Source organism: Trachurus trachurus, assembly GCF_905171665.1.
Source record: "Trachurus trachurus genome assembly, chromosome: 17".
Classification (NCBI taxonomy): domain Eukaryota; kingdom Metazoa; phylum Chordata; class Actinopteri; order Carangiformes; family Carangidae; genus Trachurus; species Trachurus trachurus.
The window spans coordinates 7,247,386-7,270,099 of record NC_139900.1 but is presented as its reverse complement, the minus strand read 5'-3'; the positions used below and the strand labels follow the sequence as shown (position 1 = coordinate 7,270,099).

The 22,714-nt window shown below is 41.0% G+C and overlaps 1 protein-coding gene across 1 annotated transcript; it reads left to right on the top strand.

Annotated features, from left to right (window-relative positions):
• The first annotated feature begins 1,803 nt into the window (after nucleotides 1-1,803).
• On the top strand, nucleotides 1,804-21,072 carry LOC311000923 (cyclin-Y-like). The gene is made up of 11 exons (XM_083991828.1): nucleotides 1,804-1,959; nucleotides 14,332-14,406; nucleotides 15,067-15,084; nucleotides 15,350-15,384; nucleotides 15,657-15,751; nucleotides 15,848-15,883; nucleotides 16,727-16,784; nucleotides 17,073-17,192; nucleotides 17,660-17,826; nucleotides 18,809-18,971; nucleotides 19,837-21,072. The coding sequence occupies exons 1-11, from the start codon at nucleotides 1,806-1,808 to the stop codon at nucleotides 19,951-19,953; spliced, it is 1,038 nt and encodes a 345-aa protein (XP_083847954.1). The 5' UTR covers nucleotides 1,804-1,805; the 3' UTR covers nucleotides 19,954-21,072.
• Nucleotides 21,073-22,714: the final 1,642 nt, after the last annotated feature.

Sequence of the window (22,714 nt, the reverse complement as noted above, 5' to 3'; positions counted from 1 at the left end):
CAGCAGGTGGCAACATTGAAAGTAAATCAATTTTCTCTGAGCTGGTTGAGGATGGTCCAGGGCCTCATGAGTCTCCATAATGGAGGCTCATAGTAGGCAACATTAGGAAACATAACAAACCAGCTGCAGGGTGACTTCTCTTCTTCGTCTTGTCTTGTGTCTGGGCCTTTTTTCCATCTTATCCAATATGTTTGAACCATGTTCGTCAGGTGCTAAAATCGAAGGCAACTGGACTTCCTTTGGCTCTTGAAGGTGTTTCCCCTCTCATCTGAAACACTTCTTCACCCCCATGTTTTTGTTTTCTCCTATAACTTTTGTCCATGAAGGTAACCAGATTTGAGATTTGCTTTTCTTCGACCCCACCAAATGATATTTAACCCCTGACATCCATCCAATTTCCACATTAAAGAGAAGCCATGAAACTGCTCTCATATCTTTTGCTAGTTCATAATAGAAAAAAAGATGAATAAACTGATTACTTTAAATCATGTGCTGAGTCTGATAATACATTTTTAATAATAAATTTAATAAATTTCTCTTGGACTCTGTAGCTGCACCATAAATGCCTTGATGGCCACAATGACAACAAAACCATACAACCTCAGCCATACCAACCCAGCAGATACAAAACATAACAGCATTGCACATATCCCATGACATAACACATATTGCACATATCCCATAACATAACACATATTGCACATATCCCATGACATAACATATATTGCACATATCCTATAACGTAACACATATTGCACATATCCTATAACATAACACATATTGCACATATACCATGACACAACACATATTGCACATATCCCATGACATAACACATGTTGTACATATCCAATAACATAGCACATACACCTCATAAATTCACCATAGTAAGAGCACTAAGAAATTTGATGGAAGTTGGAACAAAAGAATTCTTAAAACGGTTGAGTTTACAGTGAGGGACTCTGTATCGTCTGCCCGAGGGTAGGAGGTCAAACTCTGAGTGAAGGATGTGAGAGGGGTCATTTACTATCCTCTGGGCTTGCTTGATATAGAAGTCACGTGATCTAGCATCCTTTCATAATCTCATGCTGAAATATGTATCTCTTTATCTGTTTGATTCCAAAATTAAACACAAATACAGATTAAAATGTCATCCTTTTGAATTGCAATGATTGAGTAAGTAGGCTATAGATTATTTATTAATTAAATTGACATGGAAAATAAAGAGTAATCATTTTGAAATAATTATTCCCTCCTCATATGGTCGAGGGAGGTGTAGAAATAAACGGCTATTAAAGAAAAACAATCTGTAGGCTATCCACTGGCAATAAATCAGTGAATCAGCTGTACCGCCCCTCCGTCTTCTGCTCTCTCATTTGTTCCCACCCACTTGAACCGGAACCTTTTCTCGGGACTGGCAGCCCTCCCTCCCTGCCGGGTCTGGTCTATCTCCCTGACAGCCAGCCACAACACCGACCCCACTCATCGCTGTACGCCCGCCGGAGCACGATGCGTCCTGTTTGGTGATGATGTTCGCGACAGGACGCTCCGTTACTATACACATGAGCTGCTGCTGCTGCTGCCGGTGGAAGTGACATTTTCCATCCCGTGTGACAGCTTCCCTCCTCTGACAGGAGGATCCATGGGCGCCGCCGCCGCTGCACGGACGCATCCTACGCGCTCTGGTGGCGCTGATCTGTGGTGACCCTAGCTTCGTATCGCGCTCCCGTCCTCCTGTTTTCAGCGGAAATTAAGGGGGTTGATAGCGCTCCAGCCTTCCTGCTGCGGGGGTCGTCGAAGGGGGTGAGATGGGGAGCACGACCTCTTGCTGCGTGTCTGCCAGCCCCAAGCTCCGCAGAAATGCCCACTCCAGGCTGGAGTCGTACCACCAGGAGTCGGAGCTGAGCAGGGAGGAGACGGGATGCAACCTCCAGCACATCAGCGACAGGGAGAACGTCGACGGTAAAATATAATAAGTCAATAAATAAAATAAGATCAGCATTTTTTAAGCTGCTATGAAGTTTGAGGATGATGACGGAGCAAATCCAGAGATAAAGTTATATAGATGATGCTGGGATTGATTTTTCTTTAGATGGGTTGGATTTTTTTTACAGGCTTTTTTTTTCACAATTGCAGATCCAACAAAACACTTATTGACTTCTCAAAGAAAACAGTGCAGACATAGTGTGGTAGAGGATGTCAAGTGATGTTTAAGATCTCCAGATATGATGATATTTTAGGCATCAATCATAACATCAATTGAGTAGCTCATGGAATTCAGATCACAGTTTACAGTCCTTATTTTTCAGCTTGGTGTGGTCGGTGTCACTATACTAACAAGGCCTAGACAGCCCGTTTGGATGGATGATCACTGTTGGCCTCGCAGTCATCTGTCAATCTCTAATATTGAGTGGCTTGCAGAAAAATGCATGAGCCGCCGGTACAGCCAGGCACATGGAGAAGTCATGTGTGCATTTTTCTCCCATGTGTCCTTGCAGAGAGATATGGAGCTGCAGACAACATCCTGTTCATGAGGGCAGACTCCTTTGTGCCGTGTCTTTGTTTTCAGCCTATGTATGAAAGAAACTGCAACTATGGAATACAGCCCCCTCCATTGACACATGCTAATATGCATTACAATTGACCCATTCACACTGGAAAGTGCCTACTAAATGGGTTGCCTATTTTCAGCGAACAGCCAGGCATTACATATAAATGGATTTTCTCAGAAACTGTACAAGACCCAGTTTTTTTTTCTTCTCTTTTTTCAGAAGTTGTTTCTCAGACTCTTTCACAGCTTGACGTGATTTCAGATTTGGTTTGCCGTAACCAGAAAGTCCGTATATGTGTTTACAAGGCCACTGATTATTACAGTATTAATATACAGTATCTACCCATTTTGTTCCAGATGTTTCGGTACGGTGGCCCTAAGAGCTCAATGCACTGCAACTTAAGAAAACATATGCAACGACACAACCATGCTACAAATTCAGAAAACAACTTCATCTATTTGAGGCCTTTTTTTTATAGAGAGATCCAGAGAGAGAGGCTCAAATCCAAACCTCCCAACAGCCATCTAATTGCTGCAGAATACAGATGTAATGTATTGCAATTAGGCAGGCCAACCAGCCAATGATTAGGCGGGACATGGCCTTATTCAGGCTTCACCAACAGTTATTCATCAAAGTAATCCTTCAAGAGCATCAAATCGTACAGACATAACACACTTGATCGATCTCCATTTGTGTATATTGAAAATGTTTGATATTTATGAGACTGTGCTGGCTCTGATGGAAATACTCGCAATGGCCAATGAGAGCGAGTACTGTAGATCAGGATGCGTCATCAACCAGATGTTGCGTACCTTGCGTTGTTAAGTATGTAAGTCATACCTTTACCACCTTCTCAGCCTGAATTTCCTCATATTCTTTTAATTTCTTTAATTTAAATTTCTTTTCTAATTATTTTTTGCTGCATAAGCCCACAGCAGGACAGCCAGGTGCTGACACTGATCGTGCTCTGTATTTGTTTTTTCCCCACATTTGATCACGCAAGTTTCTGGGCTCCACTGTGAAATTAGTTTTCTGGTGTGTGAATTTGGAGGATTATAGCGTAAAAAATCAGTTGAAAATGTCCTTATGTCTTTTTAAAAAAAGATTTAAGACAGCCTTAGTTTAGCTTTCATGTAGTTACAATCTTTATTAGTAAAAAAGAAAGCATGACCATTGCACAGAGTCGTATCATTTGACATGAATAGACTATTAGGACTGACGGTGGCTGGTGGAAGCCTTCCCGTCTCCACTACACTATCAAAATGAGTGCCTTCCTTTGATTGCGTGGAGTCAGCATGGTGAAAGACCTTCTTCCCATTGATCAGACATGTCATTTCCTCTTCTAAACCTGAGGGGTGTATGCCACTTGCACTCTGGATGCTATTAACCGAAGTACTTAGTATTACAGCGGTGGTGGTTATGCTGTTATTGTGGCTGCAGTTTCAGTGGCAAGGCTGGTGTCATGTTATTGTCGTCATTGCATCGCGAGGCGTGGATGTTTTTTCTTCTTCTGCATAAATGTTATGGGTCATTAGTTTAATTGCATGCATGCTTGTCTGAGTCTGGAGGCCGATGATGTCCAAACAGAGGAGAAAAAGTGACATGAAGAAGATTCAAAGTGGGATGATTGACAGTGAGCCGGCGCTTCTTGACGGGGCTAAAGAAAACTCGTGCTGAGAGGCCGTCTGTCTCAGTGGTGCGGTGATTGAAACCGAGGCGTGTCTAATGTGTTGGCTCTGTTACGAGTTCACAGACAGTATGATGGAGATTAGTGGGCTTCATTAGGATCTGCACCGTCAGAAAAAAGAATTCCCCCACCCCAAAAGAAAAGGCCCGGAGAGGCAGCTGTGAGGCTGTGTTTGAGCAGATAGGAGAAACCTCCAGGGGCAGATGATTGCCAAGCATTAACGCCTCAATTTAGAGTGTGACGCTCTGCTTTCAGAGACATCATCTGCTCCTGATTGGAGCACTGTTCTTTTTTTTGTGCAATAAAAAGTTGCCAATGTTTGAGTTAAAGTGATACAATACAATCAAAGTGGGAGACCATTTTAATTTTTGCAATTATCATTGGTTACAGTGTCCACAGAGAGGCAAAGCGATGACAATTTGAATTTTCAGCATAATTTCCCAAGGGCCAAGATGACTTTTTCAAATGATTTGTTCTTTCTGAATTTACAGACTAAAACCCAAGACAAATTCAGTTTACAGGGATTAAAAAAATGACCCCAACGGAAAATCTTGCACCGACTGTCACACAGAACGGGAACATGATGTCCTCATTCTCAGCGACTTTGATTTATTGTTTTTCCAGCAAAAATCAAACTATAAAACAAAGCAAAACAAAACAAAAAGGACTTTGGCAAACTGCTTTGGATTCCTGAGGTCAGGAAACAAAGAAATTGATTTCTCACTAATGTGTGAGGTGCTAATTCAAATTTTTTGAGCCATGATGCATGTAACAAAACATTTCATTCAGTATAATGAGGTTGGAAACCTAATGAAGTAATCCAATTTAACTCAACAATTTGTTTCCAAAGTGTAGCTTTTGTCATATTTTACGTATTATAACCATGATGCTGTCAAAATGAATGTTGTCCTGATGAAGCCCCATGAATATGACATATTCATGGGGCTTCATGGGGATTCATATGATAAGTAACATGCTGCCAAAAAGTGAATTTCTCCAGTTACCAGGAAGGAAAGTGACAGGAAGTGGGGAAAAGTTTGTTGTTGTGTGGGGATCTAGAGCACTGGGGAATTATTATTTCTTGTTTGGACAAGCTGTCAGATTACAAGGTTCAACACTGCAAAAACTCAAAATCTTTCCAAGAATATTTGTTGTATTTCTTGTCAAAATGTCTCATTTCTAGTCAAAACTAATCTCTTTCCACTTAAAATAAGACTAATCACCTAAAAATTAACTTGTTTTTAGATAATTTTCACTTGTTCCAAACAAATTTTCACTTGAAATAAGTAGAAAATCTGCCAGTGAAAGCAAGTTTTTTGTGCTTGTTATAAGGAAGAAAAACTTGTTGCACTATCAGATTTTTCTACTTATTTCAAACTACTTTTAATATGATGAGTCTTATTTTAAGTATAATGAGAATTGTTTTGACTATATATAAATAAGACAAATATTCTTGGTAAGATATTTGAGCTTTTGTAGTGAAGGAGTCATGGAAAACCTGGAAAGAGAATTGCAATGGAAAACCTTGAAAAAATCCAAGCAACAAATGTTGTGTTGTGTGTATTTGTGTCATGTTTATTTTGCATGTGATTGACAATCTGTCTTGAAGAAACTGTTTCAGTCTTGAGGACGGAGGACCACACCAGGTAGCAACCAGGTTGAAGTTATTTATGCTTTCGTAATGCTCTCGGGGGGTTTGCTTTATGTCTGTGGAGCCGCTTATTATACTCAGTTAAAACAGGTCATTGAAACTTTAAAAAAAAATCTGCATTTGTTTGGTATAAACTTCCTCTTTCGATACAGGTATTGTTTCTCAAAGAAACACAACAATTCCTACCTTGATTGTTGTGAATATCCAGAGGGTAAACGTGAACTTTTTATTGACATATACAACACACTGTGGTAAAGGAGAAACTCTGTGTATAGAGAGACACCCGTGTGCCAATGACTGCCCTCCCTGGAGATAGAAGATGGACGGAGAGAGAGGGAAAGAGAGACAAAGCCGTCATATGATCTGCCTTTCTTTGACAAAGCCCCCTGTGTTGCTCTCTTAAGATGACTGTTGTTTCTGTGAGGCGTCGCGCTCACTGTCAGCTGATGGGCTTATATTTAGGTACAGTGTATGGAGGGATGGAAGGAAACTGGTGCTGTAGAGTCGAGCGTGGTGTGGTCGGTTTGATGAACCCAGAGTTGTCATATTCAAGAAGAGTGTAGACACATGAGGGTGTCCGTCCATCTTCAGTCCATCAGTAGTGATGTGAAAGGTTTTGAAATTGCCCTTCATTCAGCTCTTTTTGGATGTGCATGGCCTGGATAACAGAGAACATCACATTCTGTGTTGTGATGGCTTTTTTGGTGAAGTAATTTAGCTTGGACTGGGGCTGAGAGCTGGTAAATGTCAAGATGGAAGTGGGGTCACTTCAAAAACCCATGCAGTGTCATGTGGATTTTCTATGCTTTCACAAGGACGATTACTTTGTAGGCTGGTGTATCGTATGAAATGCCAATTTGTAGGTACACAGTGGTGTATTAGGTAGAATGTAACTTGAAATGCTGTGCATCAGTTCTGTTGTTCCCCAAATTCCCTTTTTTCAAATTCAACTTTTTGTGAATGTTTTACTTTTAGTAAAATATTTTAAATTCAAATTTCCAAGAGAGACGCTGTGGTTTCAGGCTCAGACAAAAGTCCACAAAGATAAGGCAGTAGAGCACATAAGAGTCTTAAAAGATCAGGTTTGTGACAGAATCTGCAAATCTGCATCTGTCAGAACGTAGAAGAAAGGACAAAGGCTACAGCCACACGTTGCACTGATGTTTAATAGGGGAGCAGGTGTCACCGGTGATCAGGTGAGGAACCGTGAGCCGGTGTAAAACTTGGTGTGGAGAAGACAGAAGATTAATGTCGTCCTCATGCTTGAAATGCACAGAAATATACACACAAAAAACAGCCTCATTCACGCTGCACTGTCGTCTAATCACACCTCACATTTCTCCACCTTAACGGCTGCTTGAAAGTTTTGCCGAACGAGAATGAAATCATACAGCATGACACAGTTTTTGCTGAAGTGGCACAAAACGCACACTTCTTTCCACTGTGGAAAGCCACATCAAATCTCATGAACTATTTTTGTAACGGCAGCAGTTGGCAGTCATGTGTTTCACCAGGGACAGACGACGGGCTCAGGTCAACATGTCGATATAGGGAGAGGGAAACAACTCTATTAAAGGTTAGAGGAGGAAATGTAGTGAAAAACATCTGAATCAATGTCCAGAAACCTGAATGAATACTGTGATTTGTTCTTTCTTCATTTGCTTTGCTGATCATGCATTATTCCTCTCAGGGTCGGGCTATTGACAGGAGAGGCTCCTAGTTTGATTTATTGACTAGTAATGAGAGACTAATTTACTCCATGCCTAATTATCACTTCAGAAAGGCGTGCTAGCTTTGAGCTGTCGGAGGCAGGAAACACTTGAAAGGCTGATTTACATGAACAAGGACTCGATCTTACAGGACAGCGCGTCGTCTCTCGACACAAAACAACCCATTAAAACCAAAACCGCCATCAGGTCGACGCTGCCGAGGAGGCGTCAGCTGACTGGGCCTTGTGATTCTCCCTCCCAGCCAGTTTCAAACCCTGGTTGTTGGACAGCCGCCCGGCGTTTCGGGCGCTTTCATGCAGTATTTACATCAAGGCTGATGGGTAATGTGTCTGTATTTACTGTCACATCCCACTTTGTTCTATCCAGATCAAAAGAAACCGAGGCACTTGAGCAATTTGTCATGGATGTTTCTTGTCAATATTTTCATAGCTCTCCCGCTGCTGTCGCCCGTCACTCTAACTAAAGATGACACACAATTGGCTTTTAACTGATGTGTATCGTCTTAAATGATAAAAACAGATGGAAATGCCGCTTCAAGTATGTTTAACCTTGATATACAAAAAGAACGGACTGGAGAAGTAGAAGAAAAAGTATATACACTCTCTCACACTCACTCACCAGCCCTGCAATCCACTGATTATGTCATTGACTTGCTTTGTTTTAAAGCCCCAGTATGTAACTTATTTGGCTTTTTATTAGCAAAAATCAAATATTGCTTTCATAAACACGTATTTCACTGAAGTGGAATCACACCCGCATACAAATGAAAGCTTTCTCGTACCTTAGAATGAGTTGTTACAAGTCGTTACAAATACATAAGTGGGCGACGCACCGAACCGAGGCGGCCATGTTGCATCGCCATTTTTTATGTTGAGTGGCAGCGTGACTGTAGGTAACCACGGAAACTCACCGGAGCTGTCAGCTCGGGGAGAAAGTTTTCCAGGTAGTGCCTGTTAAAACTGTCACCACTGTGTAGTGTGAGGAAGGACGGAGGCACTGGTGTTGCATTCAGGTGCAGTCAGGCAGATGGCCGTCGGCAAACCAACCGGATGTCATTTTACTCCACGAGAGAAAGACGGTAAAACGTGTTGTCAGGTAAACAATACGACATCACCATGACAACATATTGTCACCTGTATTGTTTTGCCTCGTGGTGGCGGACCACTTGTTTACATAGACGCTTGTTTATCCTGTTACATGCAGCGTCTGTTGTCTGTCTGACGTCTGCCCCATTTCACGTGAATGCAACATCAAGAATACGTTCCGATATGCAACCGCACCGCTAGATGGGGGGAATTCCTACATACTATATCTTTAAACTTTCAGTATTTGTGCTTTGACAAAAGTGGTAACAGAGCAATTAGTAGCAGCTGCCATAGTAGTGAGAGTAATATTAGCATTAGTGCCAGGGGCAATGTTTGTAGTGGTGTGTGTGTGTGTGTGTGTGTAGGCCTAGGGTAAGTGCTTTCCCAGGGAACTTTCTCTTCCAGGAATATGGGCCAGTGTGCATGTGTGTACAGGTCATTTCTGTTTGTTTAGCCCAGTCCGCTGGAGCCAATGGTCAGTGTGTGTGTGTGTGTGTGTGTGTGTGTTGACACAGTATATGGGGGTTAAGATAACGTTCTCTTGTTGTCCAACAGGGACGTGATAATGAAGCCGGAGCAAATGTTGAGCACTAGCAGCAGGATATATATTTCTTAGACTTTGCTCATGAAATTATTATTAAATAAGCTAAATTTATTTATATCACAATACTCATTAATTATAAATGTGTGTAGCTCCCTACTACACCAATGAAATAGTCATAGTTTAATTAATCAGGATATACACGAAAAAGATAAATCATGATTATATGTCACATACTGTTTTATCGTTTTCCGGATGAAAGTGAGTTCCCTGCACTGCGGGTGACATACTTTACAGGTTATTATTTTCCAAAGTGATTTCCACTTAACTTGTAGCTCCTTTTTAGAGTTTATCCAAGATGAAACCAGTGGAGAGGAGGAGCATGCATGACTGAACAGTGAACATGTTCACATGGTGGCATGGGAGCGAGTCCGGGTTCATGCTACCACAGACTCCAACAAAAACACTGGGAGAACATTCACACCGTAGATGTTAAGTCAAACTGTTTGCAGAGGCTGAGCTGCTCTTGTGGCAGCTAATCCCAGTCGGTGAAGCCTGATAACTGTAACACAACAAAGAACTACAGTATATCTAAAGATGTATTTAAATTGAAATGTTGCTATAATCGTTATGGTTACCCAGAGAGTAAAAGCTGGAATTTTAAAAGTCATTTGGGCTTACGGACGCAGACGGACAGTGCTAATAAAGACGGACGCTATAGCTTAAATGTTAAAACAAACAATGCATTATGGGATACTTTGCTTCACTAGTGATCATCAGTTGTTCAGTACTTTTCCATTGCATTGTGGGATGCTTTCAGTGTACTGTACAGGGGATAATAATGGTGTGATCCATTTACCATACCTAAGTTGTAACCCTTTACATATAGCCTATGTTTGTTTTGTTGTGAAGTACTTTGGACCATAAAAGTAGACTTGGACTTTTATTAGCTATTGTTGATGTTTGTAATTGTTGTCAATACATGAAAGCAACACAACAGCATGTCTTTAGGTGGACACAAAATGATAAATAAGTGGCTGGTAAAGAGGTTTTATTCACTATTGTTGCACAAAGCAGCCATCTTGGATTGTGAGTTCAGACTTCCTTCAGGTTTCTGTTTTCTGTTTCTGATAATGAATGACTGACAGCACCACAGGGTGATTTGGGACAGAGCCAGTGACTTGAGATGTTAACGATAATCTGAGGCAGATTCAGTTGTGCTTAATGAAGAAAAGATAAAAAGACAGATTTATTCTTGTCAGGGAGAATTTATTTTTATTTTGGCCTGTTGGACCAATATTTTCTCCGTCATCCTTCTTTATTGTCTAAGCCTCAATTTTGACAGTGTGAAAATGTCACAACCCTCTGAAGGTGTTGGAGTGGCGAGCAGTGACGTATCCAGACTGTTAAGTGATAGCAGCGTGGAGTTGCTGAGACGGCCACATTTAAGCAGATGCTGCTGCTTATTGTTCAGACCCTGACGCAGCAAGATGCTGGGAAGAATCAGCTGCAGAATCCAGACTACGTGCAGCACAGTGCTGCAGGCCTGTGTGTGCTGTCGGTGTGTGCATGAGCCAAAACAAAATATAACAGGTTAGTTTGCAAACACCATAGTGCAATTATGGATGGGGCTGCTAAGAGCAAGGGTGCGCCTGTTGTTTATTCATTATGTAAGAGCAGGAAGGCAGACAGGTAGCTTTGCCGGCTGATGGGCTTCTCCTGTTTCACTGTGCAGATGCCGACTGCGAGTCTTCTTTAAAGTTTACCTGAGGTGGTGAATATCACGTATCAACACTCGACACCTGCTGCTGTGCACCCTGGGAGTTCCAGTAGGTGGTTCTGTAGTAGTGGGTCTGGTCCCGTCAGATTTATTTCAGAAATGTTGTAATGAATCACTCGAGACCGTAATGCCCCACAGAGCATTTACAACCACCACGGTTTTACACATAAGATATGAAACCAGCACATTGCCCAGGTTTATATAGTTTAGTGTGGTATATTTGAACTCTTTTTACATTATCACAAGGAATAAAAGACTTATAATTACAAACTTCCTCAGTACAGACACTAAAAGGACACTCAGCTTGTCTGTTATGTATGTTTTGTGACCACAGCACATATGATCCACTAGACTGCTCTGCCCTACAAAGGCAAAGTGCAGTATCTGCATTTTTTTTTGACCAATCAAAAGTGTGGCATATTCTCTTCAATCTGGTAGAATTTGATATTGGTACTGCTAAAATGTCCAGAGTTATTGGGCTTTTTATTTTGCTGTCCATCCAAAAAAGCACTGTGAAACCAAGGCAAAATGCAGTATCTGCAAAGAGTACTGTACTCCCTACATCCTATAATTTACTCTATAATTCCATTGGAGTAAAACCAAGCCAAAGTGCAGTATCTGCATCAAAACCAAGGCAAAAGTGCAGTATCTGCCATAAAAAAGGCCAAAATTGGTCAAAAAGACAAACTACAAAATACATTTAATTCAGTCCACCTTTATCTAATCAATTATAGACTTGGTAGTTATTCATAATTTGATGCTTAAACCTGACAATGGAAAACACAAAAAGCTGTTTTTTCTCAGTTTGGCATTTTTACAGATACTGCACTTTGCCTTTGTAGCGCAGTGATGCTGTCTGTGTTAATTTGCACCAGCAGTTTGGTTTTGGACTTTGGACAACAGAAGGAAAACCCTTCTGTTTATGCTCCGAGGTCACACACACACTGAGGAACCAGGTCAGCCACTGTTCAAGCTCTTAATTTTTCCGAAAAGTGTTGAAATCATCCCTGGATGCAGCGATACGGCCAATTACTGTTGCATAAGGTGCTAACCTGACACAAGTCTAATAATCCAGGCTCAGCGGGTTCAGCCTGGTGGGCTGCTGAGGCCTTCAGCCGGGACTAATGACACGTCCAGTTTGTGTCTCTGAAACCAGCAGGACAGGAAACAGATTTGGATGTGCTGCAGAATCTGAAATATGGATGGAAAGCAAGAACTTTTGAAATCATTATCATGACTTCAGTGAGTTTGGTGCTTTGCTTAAAGCGTCCAGCTCTGTTACTGGAGCTGTGGAGGGAGCCTGCAGGGTGGTCTGATGAGAAGAAAGAAACGCCTGTTTGAAAGCCAGAACATTTTTTCTGGATGGGGATTGTTGTCACACTTCTGTTAGCAAGCAGCAGTTGTTATTCTCATCCCAGTTCCCTGCAGCAGCTGCAGCTCCACAGAGAGACGGATGATCAGCGGCGCTGCTCCTCCAGCATCCGCGCTGTAATCGAATAGACTGGATCTTAATCTGGGTCTGTCGCAGCAGGCAGGGCAGGGCGTTGGGCAGTGCAGAGCGGAGGCTGAGTGGGGTTTACATTTAAATATCTCAGTTGATGGAGAGCGCTTCTGGCTTTCATCGTGCAGATGAAAAGTTTGGGACATTAGTGCAAAATACTGCTCCGTCTTGATTTAATGCTTATTCCTGTTCATCATTAACAATGCGCATCCTTTTATAACTTTACACTGGGACATGCAACCGTATATGACAACCTTTTCATGTGCAGCAGATTTTAAAGGCTGTGTTTTGTTTGTGTGCTGCAGCCGTTCAGGGAGGAGAGATTCACATTAACCTCTGATATGAAAGTAGCTGCTGTTAAAAGCACAGAAACAAGGGAACAAAGTGTTTTGGCACACGCACAATGAAGGCACATATTTTCAGAGCGATTCCCTCATGCTTTATAAGATGCACACACACACACACACACACACGCACACAGAGACGCGTCTATGGCTCATGTCCTCGGGCCATGATGCAGTCCAGATTAGCTCTGGATGGGAGCATGAATCATGCCTGGATGTGTTTGTGTGAGTGCACAGCAACAGAAAATCAGCTCAGAGCCACACACAGCAGGAAACAATGGAACAACAGAGGATAATCACCACGGAGAAAGATTTGAACTTGAATGTGAATAAAACCAGGAATATTCATCTTTAAAATGTCAATCAGCTCATTTCTCAAGGCGAAACTAATATGAACTGTTTTCTTGCTGATTGTCAAACGCAACAACAACATGATGGTCCTTATGAGCATTACTGTGGAAAGCGTAAACAGCACCTACCAACCCTATTTCTTTTTCTTTCTATTTATTTAAATATTTAACACTTTTTCACTGGTTAATCCTTTCTTTCTATGTTTATTTCCTGGACTATTTTTCTTTCAATACCCTTCTTTAATTTTTGTTCATTCACTTTCAAATATCCTCTCTCTCTTTCAACATTTTATTCTTTCATCTTTACCATCATGTCTTCAGTTTTACTTCACTTTAAAGCAGAAGTAAGCAATATTTTTGTGTTAATATAAGTCTTAAATAGTTATATCTTCCGACAGCAATCACTTACATAGAGTGTTTGGACCGAAACACGTGTCTCTCAGTCCCTCTGCTCTGCTCTGAGCCGAGGAGAAAACTTTTCTCGTATCCTACAAGTTTTATCCAATGAGGAGAGAGAACGGCATGCAGGGCTGTGTGTGCAGGGACGAGGACCAATAGATCCATGACGAGGGCGGGGGCTGCTAACTCCATCGGCTGACAAGACGTTATGGTGCGTTCAAGGCAACTCGTAACTCGTGTTTTTCCGACCTGTGAAGTCGTACCAGTTCGATCTGGTACGAGTTCACGGGTCGGAAGTTACGAGTGCCCGTTATAGTGACTTTCACAGGTAAAACAGGTCGGAAAAACACGAGTGGGTTGCCTGGAACGCTACAAAGTCGTAAGTCGTGACGTGAAGCTGTAATTTACGGTTTCAAAAGCCTGCCTGGAACGCAGCATTACCCAAAACGACCGGATCGCTTACTTCTGCTTTAAGTATCCTAATTTTTATTTCTGGTTTTATCCTTTTATAATTACAACTCATCTATCCTCAGTTTTTTCTTTAGTATCTTTACCTATGTATGTTTTGCTCTCCAGTCTTCAGCGTTTTGTCAGTTACTGTTATTATTATGTTTTATCACCTGGTCATTATATGTTCAGCAACATTTGTAATGTGCCTTAAAATCATTGTTGTCACTTCATAAAGTAACACGCCCGCTTTTTGTTTGTCCACAGAGTTGAACATGGAGTTCAACCCGTCGGACCATCCGCGGGCCAGCACTATATTCCTCAGCAAATCCCAGAACGATGGTGAGCAGCTTTTTTTTTTTTTTTTTAACAAAAGATTGAATGAATGTATCAGTATCATTTCTTAAATTGTATTAATCCCCTAAAGATACTATAGCAAATATTATACTCCTGATGTGTGCCACTGTGCCACTGTGCTGAAGAGAAACACCTGAATCACACAGTTTGCACTTACTAAGTTTTTTTTATTTTTTATTTTTGCACTGTGTCATATCCTTTAATTGCAGTGTTTCCTTCACAGCGCAGCAGCTTCATTTGACACCTCATCACAAGTTGAGCTGTTCAGTCACAGGCCGATGTTCACCTCTGACATCATTTAATTAGGAATGACGTAATCTTAAAGCTCCTCAGTGTTTGACAAAAAAAGTAAAACAGTGAGCAAAAAACTTCAGAGCTTTTTTGTGTAAAAGAAATGTTTTTTTTCCCCCTCCCCTTGTTAATAATTCCCGGACCCGTCTCATTTATCTCGTGACCCTGAGGTCCTGACAACAAGGGAACGAGGGGGAAAACAACCCTCTACCTGAATATGTAGCAAATCAACAAACACCGACCATCCTCTTATCTATCTATCTTTGACTAGTTTTAGCGTATCTGAAGCGTGTTGTTCTGTTCAAACCCCTCGTCTGTCAGTGGAATAACATTTGTGCTTCCTCTTTTTTTCAGAGGTGCCGTACAGGATCGGTGAGTGTGACTCTGTCTCCCTCTAGTGGTGTGATGGTGTAACGGCATCTTTTCTTTTCCACTTTTTTCTGCTGTTAACTCTACTTTCTCTCTCTGTCCCTGCTCAGCTCTCATGACAAAATACTTTTTGTGTGTGTGTGAGTTGTGATTAACCTTGTAAAATGTGTTTTTCTTGTGGTTGATGACTGCTGGGTTTCCTGTTTGTGTCTCTCTGCTGCTCTTGTGTCGATCACATTTACTGACAAACCTCTCGTTGTTTCTTCAGTGCAAGACAAACGAAAGAGCGTCTTCATCAATAATGTGAGTGGCTGTTTTTCTCCTCATATCTAATCCATGTCATTTACCAGTTAATCGCTCCTTTAAGTACAAACAAGTCGCATGTCCTGTGAGTTTGAACGCACCACATGTTGTAGACAAAGAAAGCTGAAAATATAAGCTGTCACATTTTTTAGACCTCATGTCGCTGACTCTCATTTCCCCTGTGCATGATACCCTGGCAGGCTTTATGTGGGTCAGACAAAAACACATGTACACTCTAATAACAGTCACTGTGTGTGTGTGTGTGTGTGCAGCATGGTACACTGAGGCGGAAATACAGCTCCTGTTCCACCATCTTCCTGGACGACAACACAGTGAGCCAGCCCAACCTCAAATACACCATCAAATGGTGAGAACACATCGTCACGGTAAAAGATAAATGAAGAATAACTTGTCCTGTTTCCCTGACGTTCGTCACAAACGGTCACTTCTTCTCTCTTCACAGTGTAGCGCTGGCAATTTACTACCATATAAAAAACAGGTGAGAGCTCTCAGTTATTTCCAGTTCGTACATGACAACAGTGGTAAACACAGAAACTGATGCACAACTGAAACACACAGTCTGCATGTTGTCTTTGTGTCAAACTGTTTGTTTTTATGTAAATGTCTCAGCTCCTTTGGATTAAAGCACAGAATGATGCATTGATATGAACACTGATGAAATGTGAATTTAAGGACTTAATATTAATTTTCAATTATGTAATTTTTTCTATGTGCAGTATTTTGTTTTATGTAGGTATCTTTTTATAGTTGCTTTTTATTTGTGTATGAAAATCCCTTTGAACACTGGCCAAGCCCTGTATTAATATTAATTATTATATGTGAATAAAAAATACTACTCACTTTTAATAACCTGACACTATAGCATTAGTTAAGCATCCATTATTTATAAAGCATCTTTCCTACAATCATACTAATTAGTCTGTGAGTTATAAACAGTTGTAATGTTGGTTAATAAGCTAATCTGTGATCTATTGAGCATTTATAAATCACCATATTATCAACAAACTATTTCGATATTTGATTTGACATTTTTAACTAACAAGTAGCAACTTCCTGAAATAATCATGGTTTTCCGTATTAATGTTCATCTATTACCTCACTCACTGACCATTAGATCATGTCTCAATCATTGTCTGTATCAGTTCAGCATGTTTGTCCATCTAAATAGTTCATTAATCATTTACTGACACTTTATAAATGATCTTCAGAACCACTGACATCTCCTCAATAACTGATTGTCATTGATAAAATCTGTGATTGATAAATGCTGAATCCATCACCAGAGGTGAGTCAACCCTGTGACTGTCTTCTCTGCCTCCAGGGACACAGACGGAGGAATGCTGCTGGACATATTTGATGAAAAGCTTCACCCTCTATCGGTGAGATTTCCAATTCCCTATCCTCATCTACTCTCAGTGCCCTTCTGTTTCTTTTCTTCTCTCTCTTGTTTTCTTTCTCATCCTTCTTTCTGTACCTCGTCTCTTCTTCCCAGCTTCCTCTTATCATTGTTTCATTTCTTACTTGTCCTTTTTGTCTATCATCTTATATCCCTCCATTGCTTCCAAAGATTTCTTTCCTCATTCTGCCCAAACCTGTTTCATTCCTTCCTTCCTTCCCCCGTGAACATCTTCCCTTCCTCTCTCTAACGTCTTTTCCTCCCCTCTCAGAAATCCGAGGTGCCGCTGGACTACAACCAGCACGACCCAGAGCAGAAGCAGATCTACCGGTTCGTCAGGACGTTGTTCAGCGCCGCTCAGCTCACGGCTGAGTGTGCCATCGTCACTCTGGTCAGATTTTTAACCTCCCTCCCTTCGTCCTCCTGTTTGAATCTTTTGAGGACATGTGCGTTCGTCCAGTTCAGGCAGTTTCTGTTTAGGCCCCGGGGGGGAAATTGCAGCCTGATGCAGTGAGACAAGCCAGGGATGTGGATAAATTGGTGATGCAGCTGTGCATCCAAACTCGCATTATGTGTGCGTGTGTGTTGGTGGGACTCGGACCACTGATGAATGTAGGATGTCATAGAGGGAAAAGGAAGATGATATACGTCCTGACAACATGGAGCAGCACAGGAACATAAATTAGTTCCACAGATTAGATCGTTCACCTTGTTGAGAACTTCTTAGGTCATGATGATAAAGGTTCCTTGTCACCTTCATCTTTTAAAAATGTCTTTTGTCTCTTTGAATCATTGTCCTATGTCCCACTTCCTTGCCCAGTTTTCAGTGATGTGACCCTTGTCTGTGCTGCTGTGCAGGTCTACCTGGAGAGGCTGCTCACCTACGCAGAGATCGACATCTGTCCGGGGAACTGGAAGAGGATCGTCCTCGGTGCGATCCTGCTGGCCTCCAAGGTCTGGGACGACCAGGCTGTCTGGAACGTCGACTACTGCCAGATCCTCAAGGACATCACCGTGGAGGACATGTGAGTGAATATTAGATATTTGTACAAAGGCGAATGGAGTCTTTTTAACTTAAAGCAGAAGTAAGCGGAATATTTGTGTTAATCTGTCTTAAATAGTTATATCTTCCGACAGCAATCACTTCTATAGAGTGTTTGGTCCGAAACACGGGTCTGTCAGTCACTCTGCTCTGCTGTAAGCCGAGGAGAAAACTTTCCTTGTATCCTACAACCTTTATCCAATGAGGAGAGAGAACGGCATAAAGGGGCGGTCCTCTCTGTGTGTGCAGCCAAGGGATGTGCGTGAATGTGGTGACGTAGGGACGAGGGTGGGGACTGCTAACTCCGGCTGACAGGAAGTTAGCCAAAACGACCGGATCGCTTAAACTTCTGCTTTAAAGGGACAACGAGGAGTTTCTATTTGGTTATAAAAAAGTCTCACGTTAATGTGGATGAATCTACGCTACCCACACTTGTTAATGGGCCCATTTTCGATTAATATATCGTTTTGTCTCTATCGTTATTTTGTTATTATTAGTGGTGGCGGAAATGCTGGTCGAGCCGACCAGCGTTTCTTTACTTTCGGTTTCATGGCTAGTCATGAAAATAACGCCGCCAAAACGCCATTTATGGTCGGAACTACGATGGTATGTGATCGTCTTTGAACTTCTGACTTTAATTCTTGATGAATGAAAACATGAGTCTGTCTTGCGCCGGGCAAAGAATTTTACGGTGCGCGGAGGATCATAAGTGTAGTAGTGTAGTGTGAAAACGCTTCGCTTTTCCAAAACTCATCGTTGTCCCTTTAATAACATTATTTTTATCCAAGAACTCTTATGGATGCAAATGAAATGGCCGAAACATGAATCCTCGACAGGCTCAGCAGTGCTCTGCCTCTTAAAATAAAAAGCACAGACTTGTGACATTTTGGTATCTGCTCCGGCGGGACAGGCGTCTTATTTTTGAAAGCCTGCTGATGCAGAAACTTTATGAACCCCCCTGACAGGAATGAATTGGAGCGGCAGTTCCTGGAGCTGCTGCAGTTCAACATCAACGTGCCGTCCAGTGTCTACGCCAAGTATTACTTTGACCTGCGGTCGCTTTCGGAGACCAACAACCTCAGCTTCCCCCTGGAGCCGCTCAGCAGGGAGAAGGCCCAGAAACTAGAGGTAAGATGTTCCTGTTCAGCTACACATCCACCCAACCTTCACCCACTTTTCCCCCTCACATCTTTGTCTTCTTACTTTTCTTTTCACTTCCCATTTTTCTCTCTTGACCCATATGCCATTTCCCAGTAAAATTGAATCCACAGTTTACAGGTGTTTGAAATGTCTCACTTGAAAAAGTTTTTAACAATACAAAACGACTGAATGAGGTCACACAGTCGGAGCTATTTTTAAGTTTTGCTATTGCTACATTACTGATGTTAGCATTGATGTGTTTGATAAGAAAAAGAAAAGTCCGCACACCAACAAAAGCTCCAGAGAAATAATTTATTATCACCCAAGGGGGTGATAATACATTTCAGACTGTCTGAGGAAGGGTCTTGAGCCCGAAACGTGACTCCCCCCTTGATAATAAATTATTTCTTTTTCTTATCATTTATTATTAGTATATTATTTTGTCCGGCACCCAGCATTTAGATTTAGGGATGTGTGTGCTTTTTCTATTTTTTCAAGCATTGATGTGTTTACCTTCACAAATGCCTTTAAGCCTTCTTTGCATTAATAAGACAAGAAGTTACAAGAGGGCTTCTAAACTAGTCTGGATGCTACAGCTGGTTAGCATGCTAACGTCAGTAGCAGAAAAGAAGTAACAGAAATAGAAACTAAACAAAAGCTCATGGTGAGTTTGATGCTGAACTCATTGTTTCCTCAAGATTGGTAACAGCTGTTGATGCTAACGTTAGCAATAGCAAAAATTACAAATAGCCTCCTTTGGTAGATGAATATGAACTCAATCACATTCTGGCTCTTTTGTGAGTGCACATTTAGTTAAAGACAACCCCTGCTATGCTATATGTCTCCTCTCCAGGCCATCTCCAGGCTCTGTGACGACAAGTACAAGGACGTACGGAGAGCAGCGAGGAAGCGCTCGGCTAGCGTGGACAATCTATGTGGCATCCGATGGGTTCCTGCGATTCTCTCTTAACCACTAACAAACTGCCACATGCTGAACATTTAGCATGCGGCTACAGACGCTAACCAGATGAAAAGAGAGAAGAAAAAAAAGCTCTACTACATGCTTCTGTTTGGATGCCCAGATAATAATAAAGACCTCGAACTTAGCGGAACAGTGACTGAAACCTGAAATCAACCTCTGGACCTCACACCTTCAAACTGGAGGCAAGAAACTGGAGCCACGTCTGTACTTTATGGGAGATGAGGTGAGGAACTCCAGAGAGATTTCTAAACTTTACCTGATGCCTTCACAGTGCCTCAAGTCAGCGGTGAAAGAGAGAAAGGAGTTCTTGATATTCTATTGACCTGTGGAGAAAAATCCAGCTGTGGACCACTGAAGGAAGTCCTGAAACGAAACAGAGCCTTGAAACTTCTTGGTACGGCAACGTGAACCTGCCTCAATGTGAAGACTCTGTTCAGCTTTCTAGTTTTGTCGGACTAATCTGTTTGACACAACCTGCCTCTCAGACAGCACTGGAACTTTTCAATGAAGCATATTATTTATTTTTTATTGACCTTTATTATTTGAACTTTTCATAAGTTGCAGCTGCCTGAATGCTAACTGCAGAATTTCAAAAAAAAAAAAAACAGTAGCGTAGCACTGGGGTTTGTATCGATTATTTATTTCCTTTTGACAGGTCTTAGAATAATAAAAGTGTTAGCAAGTTCTCCCTTCCAGAAATCTTTGTATTCAAGGTTTACAGTATTTCTAGCGTACCTCTTGATACTCAGGTAGTCTGTTTAGTATGTTTATGTCTGATGCTCCTCAAAGTTGAAACACAAACCACGATACATGATGAGAAAACTGCAGATGAAATCAGTCAGATTTCCCATAGTGCAACCAGTACAGTCCTTTTCCAGGGACATGCACAATCAAACACTTACAACCACAACTATATGTACCGGAGCATGTTTTTCCCAAGGTTCTCGTTCAGTATTCATCAGATGTTGGTTGAATCTTTAACATCGGCTTCTTCTGAGGTTTCAGCGGTTTATCAAACACAAGTTTTCCTCACGTCAAGTTGGATTGTCGAAGCCCCACAGAAGCTTCGAGAAAATAAAGTGCATCTCAGTGCTGCCACCTAGGGGACATTTGAAAAACACCCATTCAGAATTTGATGATTTCATTAAAGTGTCAGTTTGACCAAATTTCCAAATTGTTAGTGATATTTTTGGAGAAGAATTGTTTTGGCTTTCATATTGGACTGTTGATCACTAGAAAGTCGTTCCATCTAAATTATTTTAAATAGTCTAATAATTAACCAATTTAGTTGAAAAAATTAAATTGAAACAAATTAGGTGTTTCCAAATCGCTAAACAATAATTTATTTTTACATACGATAGGCAAAGCCCATTTTAAAGGACTGAATCACATCTTGTCGATTGATACACATTGAGTTATTTTTATAAACAGTGTAATATCTTGTTTTAGGCTACTAAATAACAGCACTCAAAATATCATAATATTGTCATGATATTATTACAGATAGGCATGTCAAATAAAAACCAAAACAACCTAAAGGAATACAATGACAAGTCACAATGCAAAGGTAAGAATAGTGGCTCTTGATTAGAAAGAACAGATGTGGGGTTATTTTTGCACTTTACAAATGTATTTAGCACCGAACTCAACCTCAGTTTTACAGTGAAATAAACTAAAAGCTCAATCTCAAAGCATCAGGAGAAACACAGATGACGGCTGGGTACACAGGTCTGACCAGTCCATATAGAGGCCACACAGCTCTACTTTGTTTTTTATACAGGTATTGTAGAGTCAGATAACACATTACATGCACAGTACATTTGGAAGATGATTAAATTAAAAAAAAATATATATATAACAACTACAATCTCCAGTCTATTTAGTTTCATGCTCAATGGCTGCTTCACCCCAGACTCTTTATTTCCTGGCTAATGCCTTCATGTTGTTTTCATAATGAACAGGATACTAATACTTTGCTTAGGAAAAGGGAACAAACTTAACTTTCCAATAGCAGCCTAAACCAAAGAAAACTGTACAAACGTTGGTGTTAATTGTCACATTGTCACAGGTATGATCACCACAATCACTAAGGTGACTAATAACAACAATCTGTCTATGGATTAAAGTGTCAGCCATGGTGTATGCTCCAAGCTTCATTTTTGTGCACTTTTTTTAAAGGTACATTTTTTGCGGGCATTTTGCTCTAAGGGGAGATGACATTCAGAAAGAGCCCAGGTTGGTTTTGAACCCAAGCTGCTGCAAAAGAAGACTGAGCTTTGATATAGCTTAAACAGCTTAAACAGATGAGCTACAGGTGCCCCTTTTACACTTACTTCAATGTCAGTTGACTGAATGAACCCTGACTGCTGAGCCAAGAACTTCACAGTATTGAAACAGCTGACAACTCCATTATTTGTTTGTGTTTCCATTGTGCATCTGATTTTTGAAACTAACTGCTATACTCTCAATTAACTGATCGATATTTCTCATTTGTTTTTTGTTTTTGTTGATGTTTTTTTGGCTCATTTGTCATTTTAGAAAACTGAAGCACTACTCATTTTGCAGACGAACTTTGTACAGTGTATAAAAAGCTCAGAAACTGACGCAGGTCAATTGTATATTATTTAAGGACTTGTTGATTTGTGTTTTTAATAAAAGAAAAACGCTCTTGTCTACTAATTCCAAGTCTTTAACAATCCATTTTGTAGATTTTTTTAAATACTTCTCAGTGTCTTAGAATAATGAATTG

Excerpts from the sequence above, each read along its gene's own strand:
- LOC311000923 (XM_083991828.1), top strand. The coding sequence starts at position 1,806 with ATGGGGAGCACGACCTCTTGCTGCGTGTCTGCCAGCCCCAAGCTCCGC. Across the intron at positions 15,385-15,656 it reads AGAGCGTCTTCATCAATAAT|CATGGTACACTGAGGCGGAA; the intron begins GTGAGTGGCTGT and ends GTGTGTGTGCAG. Across the intron at positions 17,193-17,659 it reads AGTGTGCCATCGTCACTCTG|GTCTACCTGGAGAGGCTGCT; the intron begins GTCAGATTTTTA and ends GCTGCTGTGCAG.